Source organism: Phytophthora infestans, genomic scaffold, assembly GCF_000142945.1.
Source record: "Phytophthora infestans T30-4 supercont1.10 genomic scaffold, whole genome shotgun sequence".
Classification (NCBI taxonomy): Eukaryota; Oomycota; class Peronosporomycetes; order Peronosporales; family Peronosporaceae; genus Phytophthora; species Phytophthora infestans.
This window is the reverse complement of record NW_003303749.1, coordinates 3,413,221-3,438,628: the sequence shown is the minus strand read 5'-3', so window position 1 is coordinate 3,438,628 and position 25,408 is coordinate 3,413,221. Positions and strand designations below refer to the sequence as shown.

The following is a 25,408-nucleotide window of genomic DNA, read 5'->3' as shown; positions in this document are numbered from 1 at the left end:
CAACAAACAAACAGGAAATGTAGCATATACATCGCTCAAGTTGCGACAAATTCATCTATCTCTTGCGGAGCATAGGAGTATTCACTCGTTCGTGGGGTTCTTCTTGTGTTTTTTACGCTTCTTTTTGCCCTCTCCAGTCTTCGCAGATGCCTCCAGCTTAGCTGGATCCGACTCAGACTGCTCCCCATCTTTCTTGGGCGTTGTCTTTCCCTGCTTCATCTGCTTCAGACGGTTTGCCCTCTGGAGATCGTATCCCGACACCGTGTTAATACGATGACGCATGGGTGGTGCCTTCAGAAGCTCCTTCCTCTTTGATACACTGTTGAGCACAGCAAAAAGGTTAAGAGACAGCAACAACTCGTAACATTTAGTGTATACGTACCTAGCCTTCTTCAGCGACAGCATCCAGTCGGGGACCTCACAGCCCGATATCTTCATCACGTTCGCGATCGTACGCAGATACACCATGTCATCTTCGGTGAAGAGCGTGACAGCCTTGCCCTTGCGTCCGTTTCGACCAGTACGACCGATACGATGAATGTAACTCACCGCGCTCTGTTTTAAACACCACATGCAATAAAAAGGATGAATTACAGGAAAGAAAAGAGTACATGACCCTGTCGCTTACCTGCGGGAAATCGTAGTTGATGACCATGTTGACCGCCTTGAAGTCCATACCACGACTCATGAGGTCTGTGCAGATGAGCACCCACACTTCGCCAGTACGAAATCGTCGAATCACATCGTCACGCTGCTCCTTGGTGCGATCTGCGTGCACAGCTCCAATATTCACTCCATCATACAGCAATTCGTGGTACAGTTCGTTGGCACGCTCCTTATTCTGTACAAACAGCAGCGCCGGAAGCTGCAGTCCTTGTTGTAGCAATTGCTTCATGGCGACAAGTTTTCCTTCCTCCTTGCCCACGAACACCAGTTTCTGGTCGATCGTACTAGCGCCAGCATTCTTCGTGCCCACAGCCACCTTGACAGGGTCACGTAGCACAGTTTGAGCCAATTCCTCGACCCCCTCCAGCATTGTTGCACTGAACATGGCTCGCTGGACCTTCGGGTGAGTACAGGCAGCAAAAATCTCATCGACCTGCTCCACAAATCCCAGCTCCAGCAGTCTGTCAGCCTCGTCCAAACACACCATTTCAACGGTCGACAGATCAACTTTCGATTCTTGGATCAAGTGTACGAGTCGAAGGGGAGTGGCAATCAGAACGTCGTGGTTAACCGCCAGCTTGCTCTTGGTTTGCGACGCAATGGTCGCTGCTGTAGCTTTAGATAGCAGCGTAATGTGCAACTTCTTGCCAGCTGCGAGGCGTGTAAACTCGGCTCGAATCTGCACCGCCAAGTCGCGAGTAGGAGCCAGAACGATCGAGCGGATACCGCTACTTGTTCCGCTACCAGCTGCCAGGTTCGCTAGGATCGGGATCGCAAAAGCTGCAGTCTTACCGGAGCCTGTAGGCGCCGTGGCCAGCACGTCGCGTCGGAGTAACAAGCTTGGGATGGCTTGCATCTGCACAGACGTGGGCTCCTTGTACTCGGAGCGCTCAATATTCTGGAGCAGTAGACGCTTCATCTGCTGCGCACTCGCACTCGAGTCCAAGCGCATGTCAGCGAATGACGTAATCGGTGCCGGCACACTCACGCCGCTCACGCGAATACCAAGCTGACGTCGAAGCATCTGAACTCCGTCCCTGTTGCAAAGCGAGAAGTTAGCACTCTGTAGAAAGAGACTAATAGTAAATATTGTCCGTACTGTTCAGCAGCAGCAGTATTCTTTTTGTCAGTCTTCTTGGTGTCTTTCTTCTTCTTCTTTGCAATTTTCGCATCAGTCTTTGCCTCGCCCGCGTCCTCGTCGTTGGACTTGAATAGAGTCACAGCAGCCTCGTCTTCCTCCTCATCGCTGTCACTAGCTGCCTCAGACTCCTCGTCCGACTGCTGTGATGTTGCTTCACTCCCCATCGATTCCGTGCGTGACCGACGACGTGCGCGCTTCTCCTTTCGCTTGTCAGTCTTAGTCTTGGGCGGAGCGAGCAACTGCGACGCTTGCTGTCGCGCCTCGTCCTCCAGACGCTGCTCTTCTAGCGCACCTTCACTCAGCTTGCGCTTGCGACGAGGCTTACTTCCATTCACCTTGCGCGTCTTGCTGGATGGATCGTTACCTGCCCACTCCGGTACCATGTCGACGCTGATCTTTTGAGGTTTGGGTGCCTTCTCCTTGGGCTTCGGGGCTGCATCGAAGCCGAAAAAGTCTAGCTCGTTCACGTCCGCCGTCTTTTTGGTCGCTTTATTCGGCCCCTGACCTGAAATACATTGCGATAGGCACGAACCAAATGAGAATTGAATGGTGGAGTTGCACACCGTGTCTCTACGGACAAAGCGAGCTCGAAAATTAAAATTGCATAAAGAGAGAGGTCTAACATTTGGTGAGCTGCTTGAATTGCTGCTTGTCCCTCTGGAACTTGGTACCGCCGAACTTGGCGCCCTGTGTAAGCGCTCCGAAAAAGGTGCTCGACATGATCAACGTTGGCGTTTGTCCAGCCAAAATGACAATAGGGGCCACTATTTGAAGCGGTAGATATTGTTTATTTCTAAATCCTGGGCTTTAGAAATAAGTCCTGTTGGTCAAATTCTAATTTAAAAACAATGTTTTGCTTTCTTAAAAAAAACGTTTTTTTTAGCTTTAAGAAAGTTTCACACCGACTTTCAAGTTGGCACTTGTCAATTTTACGCATCTTCCACTGCACAGCTGGGAGCTTCTTCACTTGTTTCGCTAGCAGGGTCTACTATCTTCTCCGCGCTTGCAGTTTCTGGGACGATGAGGACCAAGTACGATTCCAGATCCTGGTCCGGAGCAATTGGGTGCTCCAAGGACGATCTGGAGTCGGACCAATGGCCGTTTGGGCCCAACTTAACGGTAATCTTGGTGCAGTTCTCGTTGATCGCCTCAGCGTTCACGTATTCGTAGCAAAGACTCTTCAATCCGTTCTTCTTCCAAGTGCGATGGTGCTCCTTTAGCAGGTCGCGCTTCACCGTGCATTTCACTTTACTCGTTCTGAGTACTGTCAGCTTTTCTTCCAGATTAAGGTCCTCTAAGTCACGAATGGTGCCACTGCAATAAACGAACAGTAAGTCGTCAACTCACAGCGTGTCAAAGCTAGAAAACTCCACCTCGTCGGCGCTTGGATAGCAAGTTTTTTGCGCACCACACGACTATAGAGTTCGTTGTCCTCTCCACCCCAGCCCCAAAAGTTGTTAGGAAACCCGTTAACCTTGATGAACTGCTGACGTGTGAACGCCACGATGCCACCAAAGTAGGTTGAGCTTTCGTTGTAGCGATCCCATAGGCGTGCAATGTGCATTGGTCCAAGACTTGGCACAGTCGTGTAGAGCTCGCCCAGATCGTCCTGTCAAAGCAACGCCGTTAGCCTGGATCGCCAGCCACCAGCTCAGCAGAAATCTCACTCCTGGTAGCAAATCCACGTCGTGGAAAATGTAAACGTCGTAGTCGTTGCGAGCCATGTCGAAGCCTGCGTTCAGCAGCTTGCCTCGGTTAAACTTGCGGCCGTCCAGCGACTGCTCGATGATGAAGATGTGGAACGAGGCACTAGCAAAATTAAATAGTACCAGAACAGTCAGCAGAAAAGTTCTAGTATATACCCAGGGTACTGCCCACGTCTACCTCTTCCCAGCGCAGTTACGTTTAAGAAATTCGGTCATGAACGGCACGAACTCGTCCAGATGCGCGTGTCGCTTCTGGGCTGGGTGACTGTCACGGAACGGCACCAGTACCGCCACACGCGTCGAGTCCTGCATAGCAGCAGTGCTGCGTATATCTGGTTGTGGGGCTTCTGTCTCTTCCGGGGCTGTAGCTGTTGCGCATTGAGTGTTGAAGGGCTCATTCTGTCCTAGACAGGCGGCACTACTCGACTTTCGCTGCCTTTTCTTGTTGCCGCCATTGACTTCGGGAGCGAATAGCCGCTTGGGAGCCATGCACAACACAAAAAAAACTGGTAGATGTCTTCCAGAAGGATGACAGAGCTTAAACCATCCAGTGGTTGGATACGCAAACGCGCAATCCCGTCCTTGTCGAGGGAGATGCTAACCTTCTCTCGGCTCAACGAACACAACCAAAATAAGCGCCATCATTTTTATAAATACTTGTCGTTGGGCAGAACATCGAAACCCGCTTCAGGTACGCTGACTTGAAGTTTGTAAGCAGCGACCGAATTGTGCCTTCCTCCTCTATCATTAGATAACTTGTCAAATGCATTGAATCATTGTAGCCATCTCACTTCAACAATGTTAGCTGCTCGCTGAATTCTACAAGCGTAAGACCTAGAATCTGCGAGAACAGTGCGTCGGGAATGTTGTTCTTCATCATACATCTCCCCACACGCCGCTGGTAACTTGTGTCGGTCTGGCTCATTCTCCGGAGCACGTCCGCGACACCTTGTTGCGCCTCGACAGGCACCTCGCTTTCAAGCAGAGCTTTGACAAGGTTGTCGAGCATATTCAACGTCTGTACGATGCGGTCGGCTGTCCCGTATGCATCTTTCTTCTGAATCGCAGTCAGAGCCTTCACTGCCGCGGGTGTGTCTTCGTCGTCAAAACTGCTGACGGTCTTGCTCAGAGCTGACACGGCTTTGATGCCCAAGACGTCCACTAGCAGATCCTCACTACGAAGCAGGCTCTGAGTGAATGGAGGGATGCCACGGGGCAGATCACACGCTGAGTTGATAGTGATACTGGCGTTTTGCCGCACTGCGGCGCTACTGTGTATCAGACATTGAGCTAGTGGCTCAATACCGAACTCAATCACACGCGCCTTTGCGTCCTCGGCAGTTGACAGCGCCATCACTGCTGCAACTAAACATCGAGTAAGTTCGTCTCGCTTTTCAGCTGGCTCACAGCGCACTTGGCCGAGAAGAACCTTTGACAGAGCTCTGAGGCACAATTCCACTGCATCGAGCTGGATTGCATCTCGTTTTGCTTGGTCATATGCAGCTATGTTCGTGATGACCATCGCGGCGTGCAACAGCGTTTCAGCTCGACACAACCGTGGCTTCTTGATCAACGAAAGCACTGGTTTGATAAAAGGAAACTGTGCACAGGTACGAGCGCCTTCATAGACTCGTGTGAGGTTTGCCAGCACTTCCACGAGTAGCTCAACTATTCGGGTTGGTACGTTGGATAGAGGCTGGGAAGTCAGCATATTTGCCACCGTAGTCACGGCGGGAATACTCTTCGCGAGTAAGAGACAGCCTTCGTTAGAGACGGTCAAGTTGGCAAGAATGCGGCTGCAAGCAGCAACGACATCGTCTTCGTCGTCTCCGAGCAAACGAGTTACCGTCGTAAGAACAACTTCATCACTTAGATCGTTCGGTGTGTCCTGTTGAATGCAGTTAGTTATCCATCTCAGTCCAGTCAGAGAAAGAAACACGGCTTACCATCTCGAACAGAACCAGCGACGCCATCACCAGGGCTGCGTCGGCACGAACTTCAGCCGAGATCGACTGTGTTAGATCCGCACATGTGAACATAACTTCCTTCGTGATGGCAGTAAACTTGAAATTCGGACTGCTCAAAAGCTCTCGCAAGTCCTGAAGCGCATGGCAGCGATCTTCGTCGGAAATATCCTCCATTGCAAGGAGCTCAGCATACTTTGGAATCGCTCTTGCGCCGAAGGCTCGCGTTACCTGGTAAACGGGCCATCACACAAGAAACCTTTTAACCTTTCTGCTTGTTTGATAAACACACCGTTGTAGCCTTCATTTTCTACCTCCCTAGAATTGTAGGACTCCTGGAATGGTTGATCGGCATACGGGTGACGGTCTCGAAGCTGGTCACTGACTCGATGCATACTAGTCAAGGCGACGTTTGCTGTTGCTGTTTGCAGACAGAAAGATGAGTGTCCAGAAATACTTCAGCACAACATTGAACGAGGTAGAAATAGATGGAAAACAACTTGTATTCATCAAAAACGGGTTAGTTAACGCTTGCCAGGAAGACGAAGGAACAGACACGACAGGTCCCCGCCCTTAAGTGTGACGGGCATCCTCTTCTCGCTGCACTCCTCCTCATGACTACTGTGGCTGCACATCTAAACGTGTATAGACTATTCCATGCATATCATTTTGTGTCCTTCTATCTCTCATCGACCCCACTTGGAGGCTTGATGACGTCTTTCGATCACGGATAGGACCCACCGTCGACCCCAGTGACCGCTTTTCAGCGGGTGAGAACGACAGCAAGCCCCGTTTTGTTCAGTCCGCCCGACGCAATGCTTCTAATCATCGAGAAAACAGGAGGCTGTCTTTCAACAAACCTCCCTTTGGAATCGCCCCACTCACATGCACTCACGCAACATACACTCGGCTCACACATATACCTTGGACCCACAAAGCTCTTGAGGAGGAAGAGCGCAGCTTGGACTCTTGACTGAAGACTTTCCAATAGAGAAGAGGCAGGCTCAACATATCCGGGCGGAGACCTATAAACACAGGGAATGTAGAAAAACACATTGCATAGTTAGTGTAAACCAAATGGCTTGTTCCTGAGAGGATCTACTTCTTCTCCTTCTTGGGTGCACGGTACGAGCCGACAACGACAGCGTGATCACGCTCATACGGCTCCAGAGTCAGCTGCTCAGCAGGCTTGAACTGCTCCTGCTGTAGCTTCTTGACTTCGCGAGCGAAGACGGCCTCAGGCGGGGCCGTGGAGTCAATGCAGCTAGCCTTGATGGAGATCACAAAGTGACCGCCGTTCTTGAGGAAGTGCGAAGCGTTGAGAGCCACAATACGGGCCTGGTCGGGCTGGGCGACATCAGCGAACACGACGTCGACCATGGGCACGAGCATACGGTACTTGAGCGGGTGACGGGCGTCCTCGATGATCGGGACGACGTTGGTTCGCGACTTGGCCATGTTGATGAGGTCGCGGCCCACACGGTGGGAGAACTCGACAGCGTACACGGCGCCAGTGGGTCCCACAATGTCAGACACGTGCGACACGGTCGTACCGGAGGCACCACCCAGGTACAGCACCTTGGCACCGGGCTGGATCCAGATGTTGTCCACACCGCCTAAAATGGCAGCGGCGATCTTGGAGCGAAACGGGTTCCACACACGGTACTCAACCTTCTCAGTGCCCTCGCCCGAAGCGGCCGGGACATCCACCGAGATACGCTTCTCGCCGTACACAGACTTGCCGGGCGTCGAGTTGAGAGTCACAAGAGCGTCTTCCTTGCCACGAGCGATGAAGATGCCGGCGTGACGGTGAGGCTCCACGACGACCTTGGCACCGCCAGCCATGCCACCGCGGCCACCGCCACGACCTCCACCACGGCCTCCGCGACCACCAGCACCACGGCCTCCACCGAAGCTACCGCCACGACCGCCGCCACGGCCGCCACCACGGCCTCCTCCGAAGCTACCACCGCGACCGCCGCCACGGCCGCCGCCACCACGGCCTCCACCGAAGCTACCGCCGCGACCACCGCCACGGCCACCACGACCGCCACCACGACCAAATCCACGTCCAGACATTGTCAACTTGATGAAGGAGAAGAGAGAGACGCGAGAGGCCGCAAGCTTTTCCAGAATTGACCTGCAAGAAGCTACATGTACTGGTGCAAATGGATGGTCACATCCGGCGCTCTGCCAGCCAACCAACGTCGCGCAAGTGGTTTACTGAAATTTCAGCCAATCCCATAGCAGCAACTCTTTTCAGCCAGTTAAAGCGCACCAGCAGCGCTCTATTCGGGTCGTATCCGACGACGTACTGTGAAGAGACGCCAATCATGGCGTCCGCGCTAGTCGCGCTGCTGTTACTGCTGCCGAGTGGTGGCGCCTTCCGTGTGATCAACTCAACGACTGATCCGCTGATTGGGACACACGCTGTCTTTGAGCCTTATGAGGCTGGGCACGTGGGATACTACGGAGACCCCAGCAATCCGTCTGCGGAACGGCTGAACGAAGGCTCACCGTACTCCCCCGACACGCCGCGGATCTTCTTCAGCGCCCCATTGCAGCGTACAGTTCAAGCTTCTTGGTGGTAATTGCGGCTGGGTATTTTGCTGACTGAGTTCCGTCTGCAGAGTCATGTCCAGGAATGGTGGGGCCAGGACGCAATGGCGAGTTCTACTGCTTCAGTCGCGAGTACGGCTACTGTGATCGACGCAGCGGGCTGTGCGTCTGCAATCCAGGGTACACAGGGTTAGACTGTACAGCATGTCAACCAGGGTACTTTAAACGAGGCGTCTTGTGCTTTGCCAAGAGTTAAGTATCAGCTCTACTGTTGGTAGTGTTTGTGCCCCAAAACTGACTGTTGCTGTGCATACAGAAAGCTGCCCAAACGATTGTTCGAGAGGTGGCGAATGTGACTATGCTACAGGCACATGTACATGTGATCTTACACGTCGTGGCGTCGACTGTTCACAAAGATTCTGCGCCTTCGACGAGAAATGCGTAAGCTGCACGAGCACTGCCTGTCTGCAATGTGTGGAGAAATTCTACGTAGATCCAACGACACAGACGTGTGGTACGTGCATTGCATTGTGTTGCGGGTGTACATGGTGTCTAACACGTTAAACTAATGCTGAATAGTCTCCTGCGCGCGCTACGACCCGCGATGTCTAAGCTGCAGCCATCACAAATGCCTTATGTGTGCAGATCTACAGCTCAACTCAGTCCGTCGCAGTGGCGCGCGTCGTATCGACCAGCCATTACCTGATGACGAGCGTTTGCGCGAGTTCTCGCAAAAATTCGTGTATGGAAGTCAAGATCCTCGTGTATTTGACGAAGTGGAGTCGTATGCTCTAGCTCCAGCCTCCTACTCGTCGCTACCATTAAACGAGAGCAGTGTGGCTTGCACACAAGGTGGAAATACAGACGCTGGGTGGACTTGCTCTCCTTCTCCAGAGTCGCATCGTGTGTGTGGACACCGAGGAGTTTTCTCCTTTGTGTCACCGCTTTACGCAGTCCCTGAAACGGCTGGAAACATCACAGTGACGGTGCGGCGATCTGGGGGTGGACTGGGAAGTGCTGCGCTGCTGTACGATATAGAGCATGTAACCACGACACCTGGAGACGTTTCCTCCACGATGTTTTACACCAGCTCGCAGAGACTGGATTTCGCTCCAGGGGTAGTATCTCTCGCTTTCAAGCTTCAGATTCACGATAACCACATTTTACAAGGTGATAAAACGTTTCGACTTGGACTTCGCGAGCCTTTTCAGCCAACTGACTCGCTTGGCATCGCTCCAGCAACTTTGGGGAATCAATGGCGCACACTCGTGACCATTTTGGACGACGATGCTCTTCGACCGGCTGCTAATTTATCGTTTGTAGTTAGACCTGCCATCACGCTGCTAAGAGGTGGAGCTGCTGGTAACCAAATGACATTCCAGATTCAGAGTATACTGGGAAACGGAGTGCCTGGTGTCGACCCCTTGGGTGAAGCTGTCTTCGTTGTTACTTCATACATCGAAGAAGACGACGACAGCGTCGAAACGGTAGTATTTCGCACTCTTCGACTTGGAACTGTGGGGCACAGTGGGGGAGTGGATGTGTCATTGTTTGCTTGTACCTGGATGCGCGAACGTGCAGGTAACTTCTCGGTTGCTATTCAATTGTTGTACCCTGGTGGACTGCGTGGAGACTACTTTGGAGATGCTTGGCTAGGAGAAGCATTTGGCTCGTTTTTTATGGCTTCGCCTGCCTTGTCACGCGTTGATCGTCATGTGAATTTTACGTGGAATTCAGGCCCGGCGTTTCCGGGAGCTCAGAGTCACTTGTCTGTACGTTGGAGTGGCTGGCTTAAGCCACTCACCACGGGGATAACCATGCTAGCTGTGTCAACTGTTGGATACGCGCGCTTATGGATCGACGACGTGCTTGTCGTTGATCGATGGGGTGCTGGAGGAGACACGAATGACGACTTACCTGTTACTAAAGCTGCAGCAGGGGTGGATATGGATACCTCAAAGCTGTATTCATTGGTTCTTGAGTATCGAGCACCACGGCAAGGAGATGTTTACGCTCGATTACTATGGGGAAGTGTTGGGAGTGCGAAGATGGAGGTCATTCCAGCTCAACAACTCTTCTCAGGCAGCCACATACAGGATTCTCCTTTCACCAACGTAGTTGTGACCCCAGCTTGGGCGGCGAGTACTGCGTTAATAACTTCAACTTTACGCAATGATGGAATATCCGTTGCTCCTGCTCTCCGGGTAATTGCAGGCGAGACGTTTGCTTACAGCGTCTTACCACGCGACACCTTCGGGAACCGACGGCGTTCACGAGATCAACAGAGTATTCAGCGCGATGTCGTTGCTGCGACTCTAGCGTTGACAACCGACCGAAGTCTTGGAGGGAAAGGTACACAAACGGAGGACGCATTGGTATCGTGGGATGGCGAATTGGATGGTTTTCGCGTACTGGCAAAGCCGCAGCGCAGTGGTGATTATTATATGAGTGTGAGTATCAACAGCGTCGACTTGGCAGCTAACCCCTTCTCGGTAGTCGTAGTACCGGGTCAACTCAATGCAGCGCAATGTGTTATCTCTGGGTCAGGTGTACTTGCTGGTCGTGTTGCTGGCCAAGCTGCAAATGTCGCTCTTGAAACCCGAGATCTGTACGCGAACCGCATCTACACTGGAGGGCTAAAGGGTCTTAAGCTTCAAGCCTCCCTCGTGACAAGCACTGCTCCAACCGTAGCAACGGCTCAGATTGTCGACAACGCGGATGGAGCTTACAAGCTGACGTATGTACCTCGGGTGGCAGGGAGCTACAGCGTCTCAGTCACGTGGAATGGAGCTCACTTACATAATTCTCCGTACGCGATTACAGTCGTGCATAACACTCCTATTGGATCGACAAGTAGTGCCCAAGGTCCAGGTATTGTTTCTGCGAAAACCAATGTGCAGACGACGTTCGAAGTGACAAGTCGGGATTCCTCTGGTAACAATGTACTCCTAGGTGGCGTAGCGTCGGCATTGACTGTGGTGCTTGAACTTCCTGGCAAGAATAACGTGAGTGGATCCGCATGTACCGACTTGTTGAATGGACACTACACCTGCGCATACACAGCACAGTACGTTGGTATCACACGACTGCATGTATTGCTGTATAGCCGAGCAATTACTGAAAGTCCGTTCCTCGTGAATGTCACAGCTGGACCAGCGTTGGGATCGCGTTGTGTGGCGGCAGGTGGTGCTCTGGTGTCAGCAGTCGCTGGAGAGAGAACAAACTTCACCGTCAGTATTTATGATACGTTCGGGAACGCAAAGACTAACGCTGGTAGTGAAATTATCGTTGTCACGTTCACTGGCCCGGGTGTAGCTGCAACAACGGTGAATGCTGCGGTAGCTGTGAGTTATACCGGCAATGGAGTTTTTCTCGTGGCGTATGCACTAACTTTGAAAGGCAGCTACAAGATCAGCGTGACGGTGGATGGTGTGACCATTATCTCTAGCCCATTTAATATGTACGCGTATCCTGCTATGGCATCTCCAGCAACGACATCGCTGGATTTGCTCTCGCCTGTGCTTCCAAAGACACAGGCCGATCCACCACTGGTCTTTAGAGCAGGCGCACTCATTGTATTAAAACTAACCACACGAGACGTGCTTGGAAATGTATTAGAGAGCGGTGGTAACTTCTTCCAGGTGGATGACGCAGTACGTAGATTCCTCGAAGCACCAATTGCTGACGAGAAGAATGGGAGTTATCTTGTCACCCTTCGTCCAAAGCGCAGTGTACTATTCCCTTTCACTCCAAAGCTCATGATGCCAGGAGGACTAAATGGTTCGTACTACTCGGCAAGTGAAGTTCCTGTGGGAACCGCAACAGCCGAATCTTCGCCAGATCATTCGCTTATGGTGCTGAAGCGACGTGACGTGACGATAAATTTTGACTTTGGAGAGAAGCCACCGTCGCACATCTACTCTGCTGAGACTTTTAGTGCACGCTGGAACGGATATCTGCTGCCTCGCTTCAGTGAAGTATACACGTTTGAAATGGATGTATTAGGGATCGCTAGTCTTCGCATTGGAAACACTTCAGTTGCTGTTCAAAAAGGTGCTACAGAGGCGACTATGATTGCCTCTCTGACAGCGCAAACGTTCGTGGATCTCGAGCTCAATTTCTCAAAGCCAAGAGCGATACCCAACGCTACCGTATTTCTGTGGTGGAGTAGTCTGTCTCAACCTCGCGAGATCATTCCGTCGTCTCAACTCTTTACTTCGTGGAGGGTTGTCAATAATGTCCCGCCACTCAATATCAAACCTGCTATTGCAGAGCCCACTAAGTTTACTCCAGAATTCAGTACCGCGTCGTTAATACCAGAGTCGACAGCCGTGCGTGCAATTGTGGATCAGTCTTTTATCTTCACTGTGGTAGCACGCGACAGCTTCAGTAACAAAGTTGGCGGCGAGGATTACTGCACACTATACGTGTTGCTCCCGCAGGTGCCTAGCGGGAACACGCAACCCGGTTTATCAATCACCGATATAGCGGACGGCTCGTACAAGGTCAACCTGGTTCCTCATTTGACCGGTAATTTCTCGTTGCACATAGCTGCTCTTCCCGACGCAAAGAAGACGAGTGCTCCTCCCGGTGGTGACGCCCTGGCAGCATTTTTGGCCCCGTACAACATCAAAGGTAGTCCGTTTAAGCTCCAAGTTGACCCGGGACTACCCAGTGAAGCAACTTCTACACTCATCGGTGGTGGGTTTGTGTCTTCGACTGCTGGAGTTGCCACTAGTTTCGTATTGGAGCTGCGCGATGGAAGTACGAACCGCCTCACAGCTACAATGGTGACTTCATATCTCGGTCATGTTCGAGTAAAGCTACGAAGCATGAGTACCGGTGCTGAGGTGTCTGCGAAGGTATCTCAGATGGGTGAAGGAGACCAGAACTTTTTGTCGGCCAGCGATGTACGCGTTGAGTACACAGTTGTACTCGCTGGTCTGCATGCCGTGTTGCTTAGTGTGGACGGAGGCAAGTCCTTTACACAAAAAACGGCAGCACTACGTGTCTTTCCCAACGTGGCCACAGCGATCACATCTTTTGTGTCCTCCAACGGCGTAGGAGTGACAGCAACCGGTGTAGGATTGGGACCGCAGATACTTACCAAGCAGGATTACACATATCACGTTACAGTTCGGGATACGTTTGGCAACGTTCGTGATAGCGGTGGTGATCTATTAGTTGCTCGTATTCACGGTCCTGACAGCTCAATAGGGAATGTAGCAGATCTCGGCAACGGCGACTATGTCGTGACCTATCGTGCGATTCTTCCTGGAGCATACGAGATCGAAACACGAGTCGCTGAGCCACAGCGTGGCTTGATTGGAGATTACTACGTTGATACGGGATCTGTTCAGCGTAATTTAGCGAGTGCTGTTCGCACCATAGACACCGTGATCGACTTTGACTGGAGGAAAAACGTCAGTATGCGAGGCTACCCGCGCGTTGTTTGGCGAGGTTTCCTTCGTCCGACGTTTACTGAGGATTATACGCTATGGGTCAAAGTGCAAAGCGACGTCGGGAGTGCTGCTAATGTCTACATTGACGGAAAAACAGTAATTGACGGCTTGAACACTGCTGCGACCTCCGGACGCGTAATGCTCGTCAGCGGTCGACTCCACGCCATTGTCGTCGAGTACCGCAGCGCTTCAGTGCAACAAGATCCAGGATATTTATCTTTACTCTGGCAGAGCGTTCGACAAGCATCCCAACTCATCCCAACGCAGTCTCTTATCGCGGAGGCTTCAGATATTTTACCACGAACGCAGCTAGTAGCCGTCAACTAGTAAACACAACCAATCGAACCCGTATTACTGTCACTTTAACGCTTTCCCAAGGGCAGCTTAAATGGTCGATCTCGTCCGCCAAAGCGAAGTTGCCCAGACTCCTTCTTGCCACCCAAACCGCCGCCAAGTCTCCGAGGTTTCCACCCTTTCATAACTCTGCTCCGTTCAAAGTCTACCAGTAAAGTAGCTCCATCAATCACGCGTCGATGGGCGTGCCTGTAGGCTCGTCCGAAATCCCGCTCGTGCTCGAACTCGACGAACGCGTAGCCCTTGGACTGGTCGGTCTTCTTGTCCCGCACGAGTCGAAGTCGGCGGATAGGACCGTAATTGCTGAAAAACTGTAGGATTGTTGACTCTGCCGTGCTGAATGACAATCGAGCCACGAACAGCGTCGCGTACGGGTCGCCGTGGATCTGTGGGTCCTTTGTGGCGTCGAATCTGGCATTCATGGCCCGTACCAGGCCCTTGTCGTGCGGAGTCGTGTCCGTGCCATCAATGCTGCCAATCTGAACGGGATCATACTCCTCAGCGAACCAGCCACGACGTCCCGAGTAAGGATTGGTATCCACCCGCTTGGCCCTGTCGTGACTTTGACTTCTACTTCGACTGGACCGCCGCTTGTTGCTGATGCACCGGTACTCTCGTGTCATGTAGGAACTCAAATTGGACTACTTAAGTACAGTGCCCGCCAAATCATTAAGACCCCCGATTTGGCGGGACACTTCTGACAATATCTCGGCTTCTAGCCTGAGTTGGGAGCTGCTACTTTGATATGTTCTCTCTATTAGGCTTACAGAGGTGCCACTTGTGTTAGCAACTTAGATCTGACCGGGCTGGTATACAAATTCAAGGTTTGGGCATCAGCGTCAAATTATTAAGACCACTTTCTTTTTATGACGAAAAAACACTTTTATGAACAGACCTTACAAATTTCTATATTAAAAGAGTGATGGTTAAAATAAGTAGATGGTTGGCGGGTAGCGGAGGCTGTGAGCCTTTCATTTTCTAATGGGCCACGGCAAGACCCTCTCCCAACAAGAGCACTGGTTTATTGTCGGTCTCCACGACCGGAGGCGTCTCTCTGCACGAGATCGCTAGGAAGACAGGTCGGTCCCGTACGTCCGTCCGGAACGCAGTCAAGGCGGCGCGGGGACGGAAGGAAGACAGCGGTGGAGAGCGAAGGGCTGGGCGGCAACCAGCACTGACGGAACGAGAACTGCGGCTGTAACGGGGTACGTAGCCCTAAGTGTACCCTGGTTACATGAAGTGTGACACTTCACTCTTCAGGTGTATGACACGTCATACTCCGGGATATTTGGTGCAAGGTACCAAGGTCGTTTAAAGCCAACCATTGGTCAAGCGACATTGCATTTCTATTGGTAACTTATAGTTTGTATTAAACCCAAACTTAACCTACCTATAAATATGCTTAGTTTACAATCTACCTTATTTAGGTCACTTCGCTCTCTTTAAATAAAGAGGGGACCTGTGAGCTGCCGTTCACTAAGAGTTTGTATACTCTCGGAAGATAACTTCCTCTATCGCAAGGTGCTGTGTGACCCCGTCACACTTGGTAGCACTTAGTCAATCCACGCCACCGCGGGTAGACTACCTGAACCTCTCCGAAGTTCGTTACCATGGATAGGAACGACTTCTCCCATATGAACGACTCTCAGTTCGAGTCGATTCGGAAGATGGCAGTCATCTTCAGGATGGGGGCCCTGCAGAGCCTGGTGGTGTCAACATCGGCTGAGCAGCTCGAGCGCGTCATTGTATTCGACGCGTACGAGCAGGGCCTCATCGCGCATGTGCGGGAGAACCTGCAGGCTCCGGCGGCGGAAGCAAAGCCCCTCACCCGAAGCCAATACGGCTGAAGGTTAAGCCGTATGAAGGGAAGGAAGGCGAGAACCTTCACTTCTGGGTCCGAGAAGTAGAGCTCGCGATGGACGCGGCTCTGATCTCGACCGAGCAACTGCGTGTTGCCTTTGCACTCGCCAACCTTAGCGGCCGTGCTAAGAGTTGGGTGTACACACGGGAAGCAACATCCCCAGGATGTTTCACATCCTGGGCTCAGCTGTGCGAGCAGCTTCGAGCCGCGTTCCTCCTGGCGAGCTACGAGTACCGCCAGCGTTCGCGCTTCCTCTCGTGTAAACAAGGGAGGCGCGAACTGCACGAGTATGTGCAAGAGATACGGGAGCTCACGGCGTCCCTAGTGGGAAACCCACTCAACGAACACATCAAGATTACTGTGTTCATGGACGGCCTTCGAGTGGGCCCCGCACGCACTCAGCTGTTCCGGGTGCAGTCAAGCACCCTTGAAGAGGCGATTCAAGTTGCTCTTCAAGAAGAGTACAACCATCGCCAGGCGCGTACGCCGGCCTCAGCATGGCCTGGGAGTTCCCTGTCGGCTCCCGGTCGAACAAGCCCCAACGGACCAGTTCCCATGGAACTCGGGTCCGCCGAACAGCGTGACATCCGCTGCACCGGCTGCGGGAAGATGGGCCACTTCAAGCGCGACTGTCCCGCGGAAAGACTCCGCAGACGGTCCTTCCCCAAGCCCGTTCTCAAGGGTCGCTGGCAGAAGCCAGGATTCCGGGGACAGGGGAACGCCGGGAACCAGTAGGGGCGGGGCGCCCTACTGGGGAAGAACTAAGTCTTCGTGATGGGTGCGCGGGTGGTGCGTACCACGGGAACTTAGCCCCTGAGAGTCTTCGCACTCTCGAATCGGCGATGAGCAGCGGCGGGTTGCTCGTAGTACACGGATGTGTACGGGGATACGATCATCCCTTTAGAATCTTGATTGATTCTGGGGCGTCGAAGAATTTCGCACGCCGCCAGACGGTTGCTCGCAACAGCAACAAATTGTCCGATGCTTTGAGAGAAAGTAAGGGCAACGGGACGGTGTCAGTGCGACTGGCCGACGGGAAGGTCGTCACTGTTTCCAACGTCCAAGTGGATCTGGCCGTCAAGTTTGAAGACTTTGACAGCCTCGAACAGTTCACTGCTCTTGATATGGATCCATATGATATGATTCTGGGCATGCCCTGGCTTGAGAAGCACGAGCCCTGGATCGACTGGCGAGGCAAAGCAATCGGTGCCAGCCGCCCTGCGCAGTCCGACAGAGCATTGGTGAGTCATGTTCCCACCTCTGTCAGGACCCGGGGCGCCCGCAAAGGCTGCCAGGGTACCAAAGCATCCGGCAGATGCTTGGGAGTCGTCGACGTATATGACGACTCCGAGGATGTTTTGATGGTGGCAGCGCTCAGAAGAGGCGCTGGCCAAGTGGGTAACTTAGGTCCACAGGCGGGTAACTTAGTTCCGCAGACAGCTGCAGCTGTCACGAACACTGAGAACAGCGTGTTCAGAGTGGATAACAGAGTTCCACTCACGGTCGTCCAGACCTTAACTGAAGAGGAAGACGTCGGATACGCTTCCTGTGTGGGTAACACAGTGCCACACGCGGTCGCCCAGACCTTAACGGAAGAGGAAGGCGTTGAACATGCTTCCTGTGTGGGTAACACAGTACCCCACGCGGTCGCCCAGACCTTAACTGAAGAGGAAGGCGTCGAACACGCTTCCTGTGTGGGTACCATGGTACCACACGAGGCCACGAGTGCCTCGGATGTCGTAGCGCCGACATCCCAGGAAGTGGGCAGCAAAGCTCGACGTCACGGTCGCCGTCGTCAACGACGCCGCCGCCGCCTCAAGTCGGATCAGAACTTCGTTCCGATCGACGTCGCTTCAAGCGACTTGGAGTCCAGGGCCCGGGCTCCTCCGACAAGGCCGGTGGAAGAGTGCTGTCACATCTTCGATGGCGAGACCGGTTTACCCGTCAAGGCATCTGGTGTCCACTTGGAACCGCTGCCAGAGGTTGCAGAGATACTGAACCTCGAGGAAATGACGGCTGAGTCTTTCCTGGCCAACTTCAACGCTGGAAGGATTGCTGAGATGGTACTCATGAGACCTGAGACCACTCGGGAGGAGCTGAACTCCTCCTCTGTCTTGGACGAGAACGTCCTGGAAGACCTGAACAAGCGGCGTCAGACGCGCAAGGGCTCTGAGATCCTTAAGAACCCCAAGGATCCGGTGTATTCTTTGGTGACGGAGTATGCGGACGTGGTGAACAAACACCCACCGACCCAACTCTCACCGGATCGAGGTGTACGGCACGAGATTGATCTCGTGCCCGGCACAAAGTATTGAGTCACGATGCAATGGCCTCTTCCGCGCGAACAGTGCGAGGTCATTGATGCCTTCTTCGCCGCGAAAGCGAAGGCAGGCATGGTGCGGGAATCGAAATCCCCGCACTCGACGCCGACTTTCTGCGTTCGCAAGCTGAAAGGAAAGTGGCGTCTGGTTCACGCTTATAACAAGCTGAACAACGCAACGGTGCCGGCCCAAACACCAATCCAACAAAAGGATGTGTTCTTAAACAACATGTCCGGGTGCGTACTGTACAGTGCGCTGGATTTAGAAGACGGATACTACCAAATCCTGATGCGAGAGAGCGACATCCCGCTCACCGCGGTAAGCACTTCAAGCGGCATGCTTTGGGAGTGGCTCGTCATGCCGCAGGGCTCGTCTAACGCCCCGGCGACGTTCAATCACCTGGTGACGCAACGGCTCCGCCCTTTGCGTACCTTCGTACAGACGTACTTCGACGACATATTCGTCCATAGCCGTGCCGAAGGAGGCAAGACGGCCATGGAGGTGCATCTAGGACACCTCCGTCGAGTGTTGGACGTAATGCGAGCGAACAAGCTCTACGCCAACATCGACAAGTGCGTTTTCGCGTCACCAGAGATTAAAGTTCTCGGTTGCTTCGTAAGCAACGTGGGCGTCCGGGCTGACCCAGACAAGGTAAAGGCCATAGCAGCATGGCCGACGCCCAGATCCCAGAAGGATCTTCGAAAGTGGTTGGGCTTGGCCAACTACCTTCACAAGTACAGCCCAGGGTACGCGGGCTTCGCTAAGCCCTTGTCGAGCCTCCTTCAGAAGGACGTCGACTGGCGCTGGGAGCAAGAGCACCAGGATGCTTTTGACAGCATCAAGGCCAGTCTCCAAGAGTCCCCTGTCCTGGCCCTGCCGGACGAGACGAAGCCGTTCAGCGTCGTCCGCGATGCCTCCGATTACGCTATCGGGTGTGCATTGCTGCAGGCCGACACGGCTGGACACAAACGAGTCATCTCGTTCCAGTCCAGGCAGCTCAAAGCCGCCGAGCGGAATACCCTGTCCACGACAAGGAGCTCCTGGCAATGAAATATGCCCTTGTGAAGCTTCGTGTTCACCTTCTGGGCTCTAGGCTCTTTGTGATCTACACAGACCACGGACGGTGACTAACTCGCCTCACCTCTCCCAAAGGATGGCGAGGTGGCTGTCCTTCTTCGCGGAATACAACTTCCGCGTCGAATACAAGCCGGGCAAGCTCAACGTGCTTGCGGATGCCCTCTCTCGGCGTCCTGACTATGAGTTGGCCCACATCACGCGGGTGACAACGGATCTATTTGATCGGATACGCATGACGTATCGGTACGATGAGGCTGTCGCGCCTATCGTCAAGTTCCTTATGGCAGGAACGAGCGCGAAGTCCGACTGGCTCTCGTCGCGACAGCGCTCCCGGCTGCACCGATATGAGTTGAAGGATGGATTCCTCTATTACCGGGTGGACCCCCATGATCCTCCACGGGTGGTCGTACCCAACGACGAGGATCTGAAGTTCGATATCCTCGCGAAGGGGCACGCCCCCAGCGGCCACTTTGGCCACGAGAAGACCTTTTTGTCGGTCTTTCAGTCCTTCTGGTGGACCCACATGTACAAGTGGGTCGCCCGGTACGTTAAGACATGCGAAACATGTCAGCGGGTCAAACAGTCCTTCTGGTGGACCCACATGTACAAGTGGGTCGCCCGGTACGTTAAGACATGCGAAACATGTCAGCGGGTCAAACGCGCAGGAAACTCTTCGGCTCCACTACAGAGCCTGCCCGTCCCGGCTAACTGTTGGAAGTCGATGGGTCTTGACTTCATCTTTGGGCTTCCCGCCGACGGACACGGCAGCACCGGAATTTTGGTGCTCGTGTGTCGGCTGAGCAAGATGGTACATCTTGCTCCAGTTCCCGTCACTATTACGGGCGAACAAACCGCAAGGTTGTTCGTCGATGGTGTGTTCCGCTATCACGATCTCCCGGAGACGATTGTCTCGGACCGAGACCCGCGGTTCACTGCTGCGAAGTTTGTTTTATGGAAGTTTACAATAAATGTCACTGTTTCATTTAAAAGCTCTTTTGGAAAACGCTGTTCCCTTTACTGGGAACTCGTCTGCAGATGTCCACTGCGGACCATCCGCAGACAGACGGCCAAACAGAGCGCGTCAATCGAGTGCTCGAGGACACTCTGCGCAGTGTGTGCGCGGCAGCACCACGTACGTGGGCGACGCAGCTTCCAGTTGTTGAGTTTGCGCTCAACAACGCGGTGCACACGTCCACGGGGCTCACGCCGTTCTACTTGAACGGCTTCCGCCACCCCAGAGTGCCTCTCACGCTTCGAGGAGACACTGACTCCTCTATTCTAAGTGGGGGAGAGGCTCGGAAAGCCCTTTCCTCCCAGGTCTCGGATGTGAGTCCAGTTTCGCTGCGGAAACAGGTGGAATCCGTTATGGATACCAAGCTGAGCATTGTCAGCAGGGTCCGCGATGCCATGTCAGCGGTCCAAGATAAACAAAAGGAGTACTCAGACAAACATGGAAGAGGAAACTTAAGTATATTTGAGGTTGGAGACTTAGTGTTGCTAGACACGAGGAACCTACCTCTTGACACTGTTAGCTCTGTCGGCAGCAACAAGCTGAAGCACCGCTCCATCGGACCATTTGCAGTCCTGGCCAGACATGGTGCGTCGTACACCATCGACCTGCCAAAGTCAATGACGACGCACCCTACGTTCTATGTTGGACGTCTTAAGCGGTACTTTGACCCGCAGGGGGCTGCTGACTCGCAGACCTCCCTTGACCCAGCTCCTCGAAGCGAGGGCCGGTCACAGTCGTCGACGAGGACGTCGGAGCAGGCGCCCAAGCCTCGGTCGGGACGGCAAGGCTGCGGTCAAGACCGTACGCCGGAGGGGCTCCATACAAACGGACCCCGGATCCATACGCTGAGTACGCTGAGTACGCCGGGTACGCACCATACGCGTACGTCTGGGAGTGTGCCGCAGGCGGCTCCGGACGTGGCAACAAAGCCTCGATCCGTCGGATCATGCGAAAGGCCTCGTCCAGATCGGACGAAGAATCCCGGCGATCCACCCGCAGGTGCAGGCTCGCGACCTCTCGCTCCAACAGGTCCAGGCGGCCCGCCAGACGAGCGAGCTCGCCCTGATTCCCGGCCTGGACGGCAGCATCACCGCCAGTCCCAAGGCCAAGTGCAATCTCAAGCACGAGGACACGTTGACGGAGGCGGTCAACCTCAGGGCCCTGTGTCGGACCCGCCGTCGGAGCACTCGGACGAGAGTGGTTTTCGGGAGGCGCCGAGTACTCGTACTCGTACGAGGGCACCTCCGCCCCTGCTTGACCGGAATGGAGAAGTCCACTTCCACATGGAGCGGATCCTCCAGATGCAACGGCGTCGCGGTAAGAGACAGCTCCTCGTGAAGTGGAGGGGTTATGCCCACTCCGAGAACTCGTGGGAGCCGATTGAACGACTCCTGATTGACTGCCCGAAGGCTGTCGCAATCTGGGAACAGAAGCGGCGGCAGCTTCATAAGTAGTCCGGGGCTTCTTGCCCGAACGGGGTACGGACAATGAATACATTCCGTACCCGCGCTCATCGTGAGCGCTAGAAGCCGCACGCTTCAGGATGTTCCTTGGCAGCATGCGCTTGCTGACCAAGTGGGCAAATGCAGCGGGGCTGCCGTAGCTTTAGCGTCAGAGGAAGACGTTCGACTCAAAGAGTCACTAATACTTAGTTCCTTATCCAAAGGACACTTACAGCCCAAGACCAGGGCTCAAAGTTAACACCTTAACTTTTATGCTTCAAAACCAGAAGTGTTTTATTTACTATTATTGCGGCCAAGCCGCCTAGGGGTAAATGTATCTGTTTAACTATCTAGCATAGCTAAACCTAATCAAATGCCTAACGTGTGGCTTTCGGCCAACGTACTGAGAGACCTTGTTAACTCTCCAACTTATGTACTGAGAGTTTGTTAACTCTCCGGGTACTTCGTACCCCTGTGTGTTCCACACCATGTAACCCCGTTACACTCTCCCCCACAAAGATGAGAACTTTTCGTTCTCATCTCTCCTCAGCGAGGTCACGTCTTGTTAAGACGGCGGAGGTTACTACACCTCACACCAGCGTTGTACATCTCCGTGAGCTCACAAACGCCTACGCATCGTTGATGCCCAACTTCCCGTCGTCGGCCCACGGCCCAATGCTCCAAGCGCAGCGCGCATCTTGCTCTCAAGCGGTCTCAGACCTACGCTCGCGCTCCGCGCCTACTCCAAGAGCTGCAAACCGCTTAGAGCAATGCTCTTGACTCATTCGAGTCGTCGACAACAGCTCAGCGGTTGAACACTCGCTTCACAAGCAATAGGTCGGTGGTTCGAACCCACTAGGGCACAGCCCTCTCGTTCCATGAACGATTGTTCACGCTTTGACAAGCTCAAGGGCAACACCCTTTTAGCTCAATGGCTGAGCGTTGGCTTTGAAAGCCACAGGTCGGTGGTTCAAATCCACCCGGGCGCAGCCCTCTCATACCATGAGTAGTCCGTTCTCGGACTGACGTACGGGCATCGTTCTTATAGCTCAATGGTAGAGCTCCGGCCTGTCAAGCCAAAGGCCAGTGGTTCGATCCCCGTCCGGGACACCACTTTCGCGGTTACAGCGCATCCACATTTGGATCATGCTCATCGAGCAAGTTGTTTCAAAACAACTATGCGTCTATCGAGACGCTTGTGCCTGAACCTTGTTCAGCACAACACGAAGCACCTGCTTCCTTCGGGACCATGTCCCTAACACTACGAGGTCTCTCCACCTCCTGCTCCCGCTGCGAGCACCGCTCATACGTACGAGCTGGCTGCTGCAGCCACTGGTCAGAGCCTGAGCTCAACTACTGACCTCATCGCTCCCCACTCTTGTGGGAGGCGCCCAGCGCCTGGCGACGCTGTCGCCCGCCATGGTGGCGCTTCGGCACATGATGTGCCCGGTCGTAAGCGTCAACGACGTCAGGGCAATCTTGCCGGAGGATAACCTCAAACTCCCATGAGTTCTGTGAGTGAGGGTAACCCCTCCACTTCACTAAGTACTGGGTACGACCCTGGCGTCTACGCCACGCCACAAGGCGTTCCACGTGAAAGTGGAGCTCACCATGCTCATCGAGCAGAGCAGAAGGATGCCTTGCCTCAGCTGGGCTCTCGCGGGGAGAGTCAGCACTTGCCGGAACGGCGTCTGCGTCCATACGACGCCGGCGTCCACGACGCGAACGTTCACGATCACCGCCCATCGGTCGATCTCGAAGAGATGATCCACCTTGTGGATAGGTTAGAGCCACCACTGTTGACTCACAACCAGGTCTCGGACCTTGAGCGTCCAGTCGCTCGGCTGAACGTTCAGCTTGCCTTGCTCCTGCATCTCGAGCACTTCGCTCCGCGACCTGTGGCTCTGCCACATGCTGTTGATCAGCCATCTGTGGATCCACCACTTGCTGTCGTTCAGCCTCCCGTAACTCTACCACCTGCTGCCCTGCAGCTGTCCGTGGCCCAGCCACCGTTGGTGCCAACGCCTCCGCGCTCACCTGAGCAGGGTCTTGGTATGGCTTAAGCAAGCCGACATAGAAGACCGGATGCGTGCGCATCTTCTTCGGAAGGTTGAGCGTATACGCTAGGCCCTTCCTGGCCACGACCTCGAACGGTCCTATGAACCGAGGTCTTAACTTCGTCTTGAAGACTGCAGACACTGCATGAGTAGGTAGGTTTTTAGCGTTTAATAAAACTTGGTCACCGACCTCAAACCTCTCAACATTGCTTCTGCCCTTGGCATCTGCATGTTCCTTTTGCGTGTCTTGGCTTTCAGCCATAGCGTCGCACTTGACGCATTACGCTCAGTCTCAAAGAGACAGAGTCATCGACTTACTTGCGAACCGCAACAGGGCTGACATCAGCTAGCCGCTCGGCTATCCCTCCCCACCAAGCCCTGAACCACTGCGTGGCGGCGTCAGTGGGACGCGAGGGTTAACCAAGCCGCTCACATAGAACGGAGCGTAGCCTGTCGAGGCGTGCACTGCATTATTTAATGCGAACTCAACGAGTGGGAGCATCTGGCTCCAGCGTTTTGGCGTCTCAGCGCATACGCTTCGGAGAGTATCCTCCACAACGCGATTCACGCGTTCGGTTTGACCATCGGTCTGCGGATGGTCCGCTGTGGACATGTCCAAACGAGTGCCGAGCACTCTGAAGAGGGACGTCCAGAACTTCGCGGTGAAGCGCGGGTCTCGATCCGAGACAATTGCCTCAGGCAAGCCATGTTGGCGAAAGACTCGGTCTAAAAACAGCAAAGCTGTACCTTCACCATCAATGGTGTCCGGCACTGCCGCTAAATGAGCCATCTTGCTCAATCGGTCTACAAAGACCACTATACTCGTGTTTCCCGCCTTATCCTTGGGAAGGCCAAACACAAAGTCCATACTCATGGACTGCCAGCATCCCTCGGGGACAGGCAAACTCGCCAATGGCGCTGCCGTGCTCGGCGCGGACTTTGTCCGTTGACACGTCTCACACGTGCGTACATAGGTGCCGACCCACTTATACATCTTGGACCACCAGTACATCGAGCTCACCGAGCCGTAGGTCTTCTCCCGACCTAAGTGCCCGCCCACGGGCGTATCATGAACCTCATAGAGGATTCGATACTTGAGATCCTCATCATGAGGAACGACTACACGAGGGTTATCCTCAGAGTCGGTGCTGTAGTACAGCAGGCCGCCATCGAGCGAGTATCGATGCAGCCTCGCGCGTAAGCGCCCAGACAATTCTTTGTCAGAGTCTTTAAACTCTTCGCTCCCAAGAGCCCGTAGCAGCGCTACGCACATGTCGTCTTGTGCATACGCTCCGCGTATCAAGTCAGGCACTGACGACGTCACTGTCGTGACATGGGCTAACTCGTAGTCCGGCCTGCGCGAGAGCGCATCGGCCACTACATTAAGCCGCCCCGGCTTGTACTTCACCTCGAAGCTATACTCGGCAAAGAAGGAAAGCCATCTTGCCATTCTCTGAGAGAGATGAGGCGACTGTGTCGCAGGGCGTAACGACGCATGATCAGTAAAGATCACAAAAGGCTTAGAGCCTAGCAGGTGTACCCTGAATTTGACTAGAGCATACTCATTGCAAGTAGCTCTTTGTCATGAACTGGATAGTTCTTCTCTGCAGCTTTGAGCTGGCGAGACTCAAATGCGATCACGCGTTCACGCCCTTCGGCGTCTGCTTGTAGTAAAGCACAACCGATTGCAAAATCGGAGGCGTCACAGACGACGCTAAACGGACTATCCGGGTCCGGTAGCGCAAGGATCGGAGCCTGGAGAAGGCTCTCCTTCACAGCCTCAAAG

At 53.8% G+C, this 25,408-nt stretch overlaps 6 protein-coding genes across 6 annotated transcripts; 1 reads left to right on the top strand and 5 right to left on the bottom strand.

The window, feature by feature from the left end:
• Positions 1 to 81: 81 nt before the first annotated feature.
• Positions 82 to 2,527, bottom strand: PITG_07311 (DEAD/DEAH box RNA helicase, putative; the record flags this gene model as incomplete). Its single annotated transcript, XM_002905197.1, has 5 exons — positions 82 to 319; positions 383 to 555; positions 629 to 1,703; positions 1,766 to 2,312; positions 2,431 to 2,527. 5 exons carry the CDS (start codon positions 2,525 to 2,527, stop codon positions 82 to 84), a joined length of 2,130 nt encoding a protein of 709 aa, XP_002905243.1.
• A 209-nt stretch (positions 2,528 to 2,736) lies between these two features.
• On the bottom strand, positions 2,737 to 3,825 carry PITG_07310 (Putative beta-1,4-galactosyltransferase; the record flags this gene model as incomplete). Its single annotated transcript, XM_002905196.1, has 4 exons — positions 2,737 to 3,121; positions 3,181 to 3,416; positions 3,475 to 3,616; positions 3,692 to 3,825. The coding sequence occupies 4 exons, from the start codon at positions 3,823 to 3,825 to the stop codon at positions 2,737 to 2,739; spliced, it is 897 nt and encodes a 298-aa protein (XP_002905242.1).
• A 226-nt stretch (positions 3,826 to 4,051) lies between these two features.
• PITG_07309 (flagellar radial spoke protein) lies at positions 4,052 to 5,872 on the bottom strand (the record flags this gene model as incomplete). The annotated part of the gene is made up of 5 exons (XM_002905195.1): positions 4,052 to 4,120; positions 4,188 to 4,245; positions 4,311 to 5,401; positions 5,460 to 5,708; positions 5,792 to 5,872. 5 exons carry the CDS (start codon positions 5,870 to 5,872, stop codon positions 4,052 to 4,054), a joined length of 1,548 nt encoding a protein of 515 aa, XP_002905241.1.
• A 703-nt stretch (positions 5,873 to 6,575) lies between these two features.
• On the bottom strand, positions 6,576 to 7,556 carry PITG_07308 (rRNA 2'-O-methyltransferase fibrillarin, putative; the record flags this gene model as incomplete). Its single annotated transcript, XM_002905194.1, has 1 exon — positions 6,576 to 7,556. The coding sequence occupies one exon, from the start codon at positions 7,554 to 7,556 to the stop codon at positions 6,576 to 6,578; it is 981 nt and encodes a 326-aa protein (XP_002905240.1).
• Positions 7,557 to 7,810: 254 nt separating this feature from the next.
• Positions 7,811 to 13,825, top strand: PITG_07307 (uncharacterized protein; the record flags this gene model as incomplete). Its single annotated transcript, XM_002905193.1, has 4 exons — positions 7,811 to 8,042; positions 8,108 to 8,287; positions 8,353 to 8,550; positions 8,616 to 13,825. 4 exons carry the CDS (start codon positions 7,811 to 7,813, stop codon positions 13,823 to 13,825), a joined length of 5,820 nt encoding a protein of 1,939 aa, XP_002905239.1.
• Positions 13,826 to 13,860: 35 nt separating this feature from the next.
• On the bottom strand, positions 13,861 to 14,475 carry PITG_07306 (U11/U12 small nuclear ribonucleoprotein 35 kDa protein, putative; the record flags this gene model as incomplete). The annotated part of the gene is made up of 1 exon (XM_002905192.1): positions 13,861 to 14,475. The coding sequence occupies one exon, from the start codon at positions 14,473 to 14,475 to the stop codon at positions 13,861 to 13,863; it is 615 nt and encodes a 204-aa protein (XP_002905238.1).
• Positions 14,476 to 25,408: the final 10,933 nt, after the last annotated feature.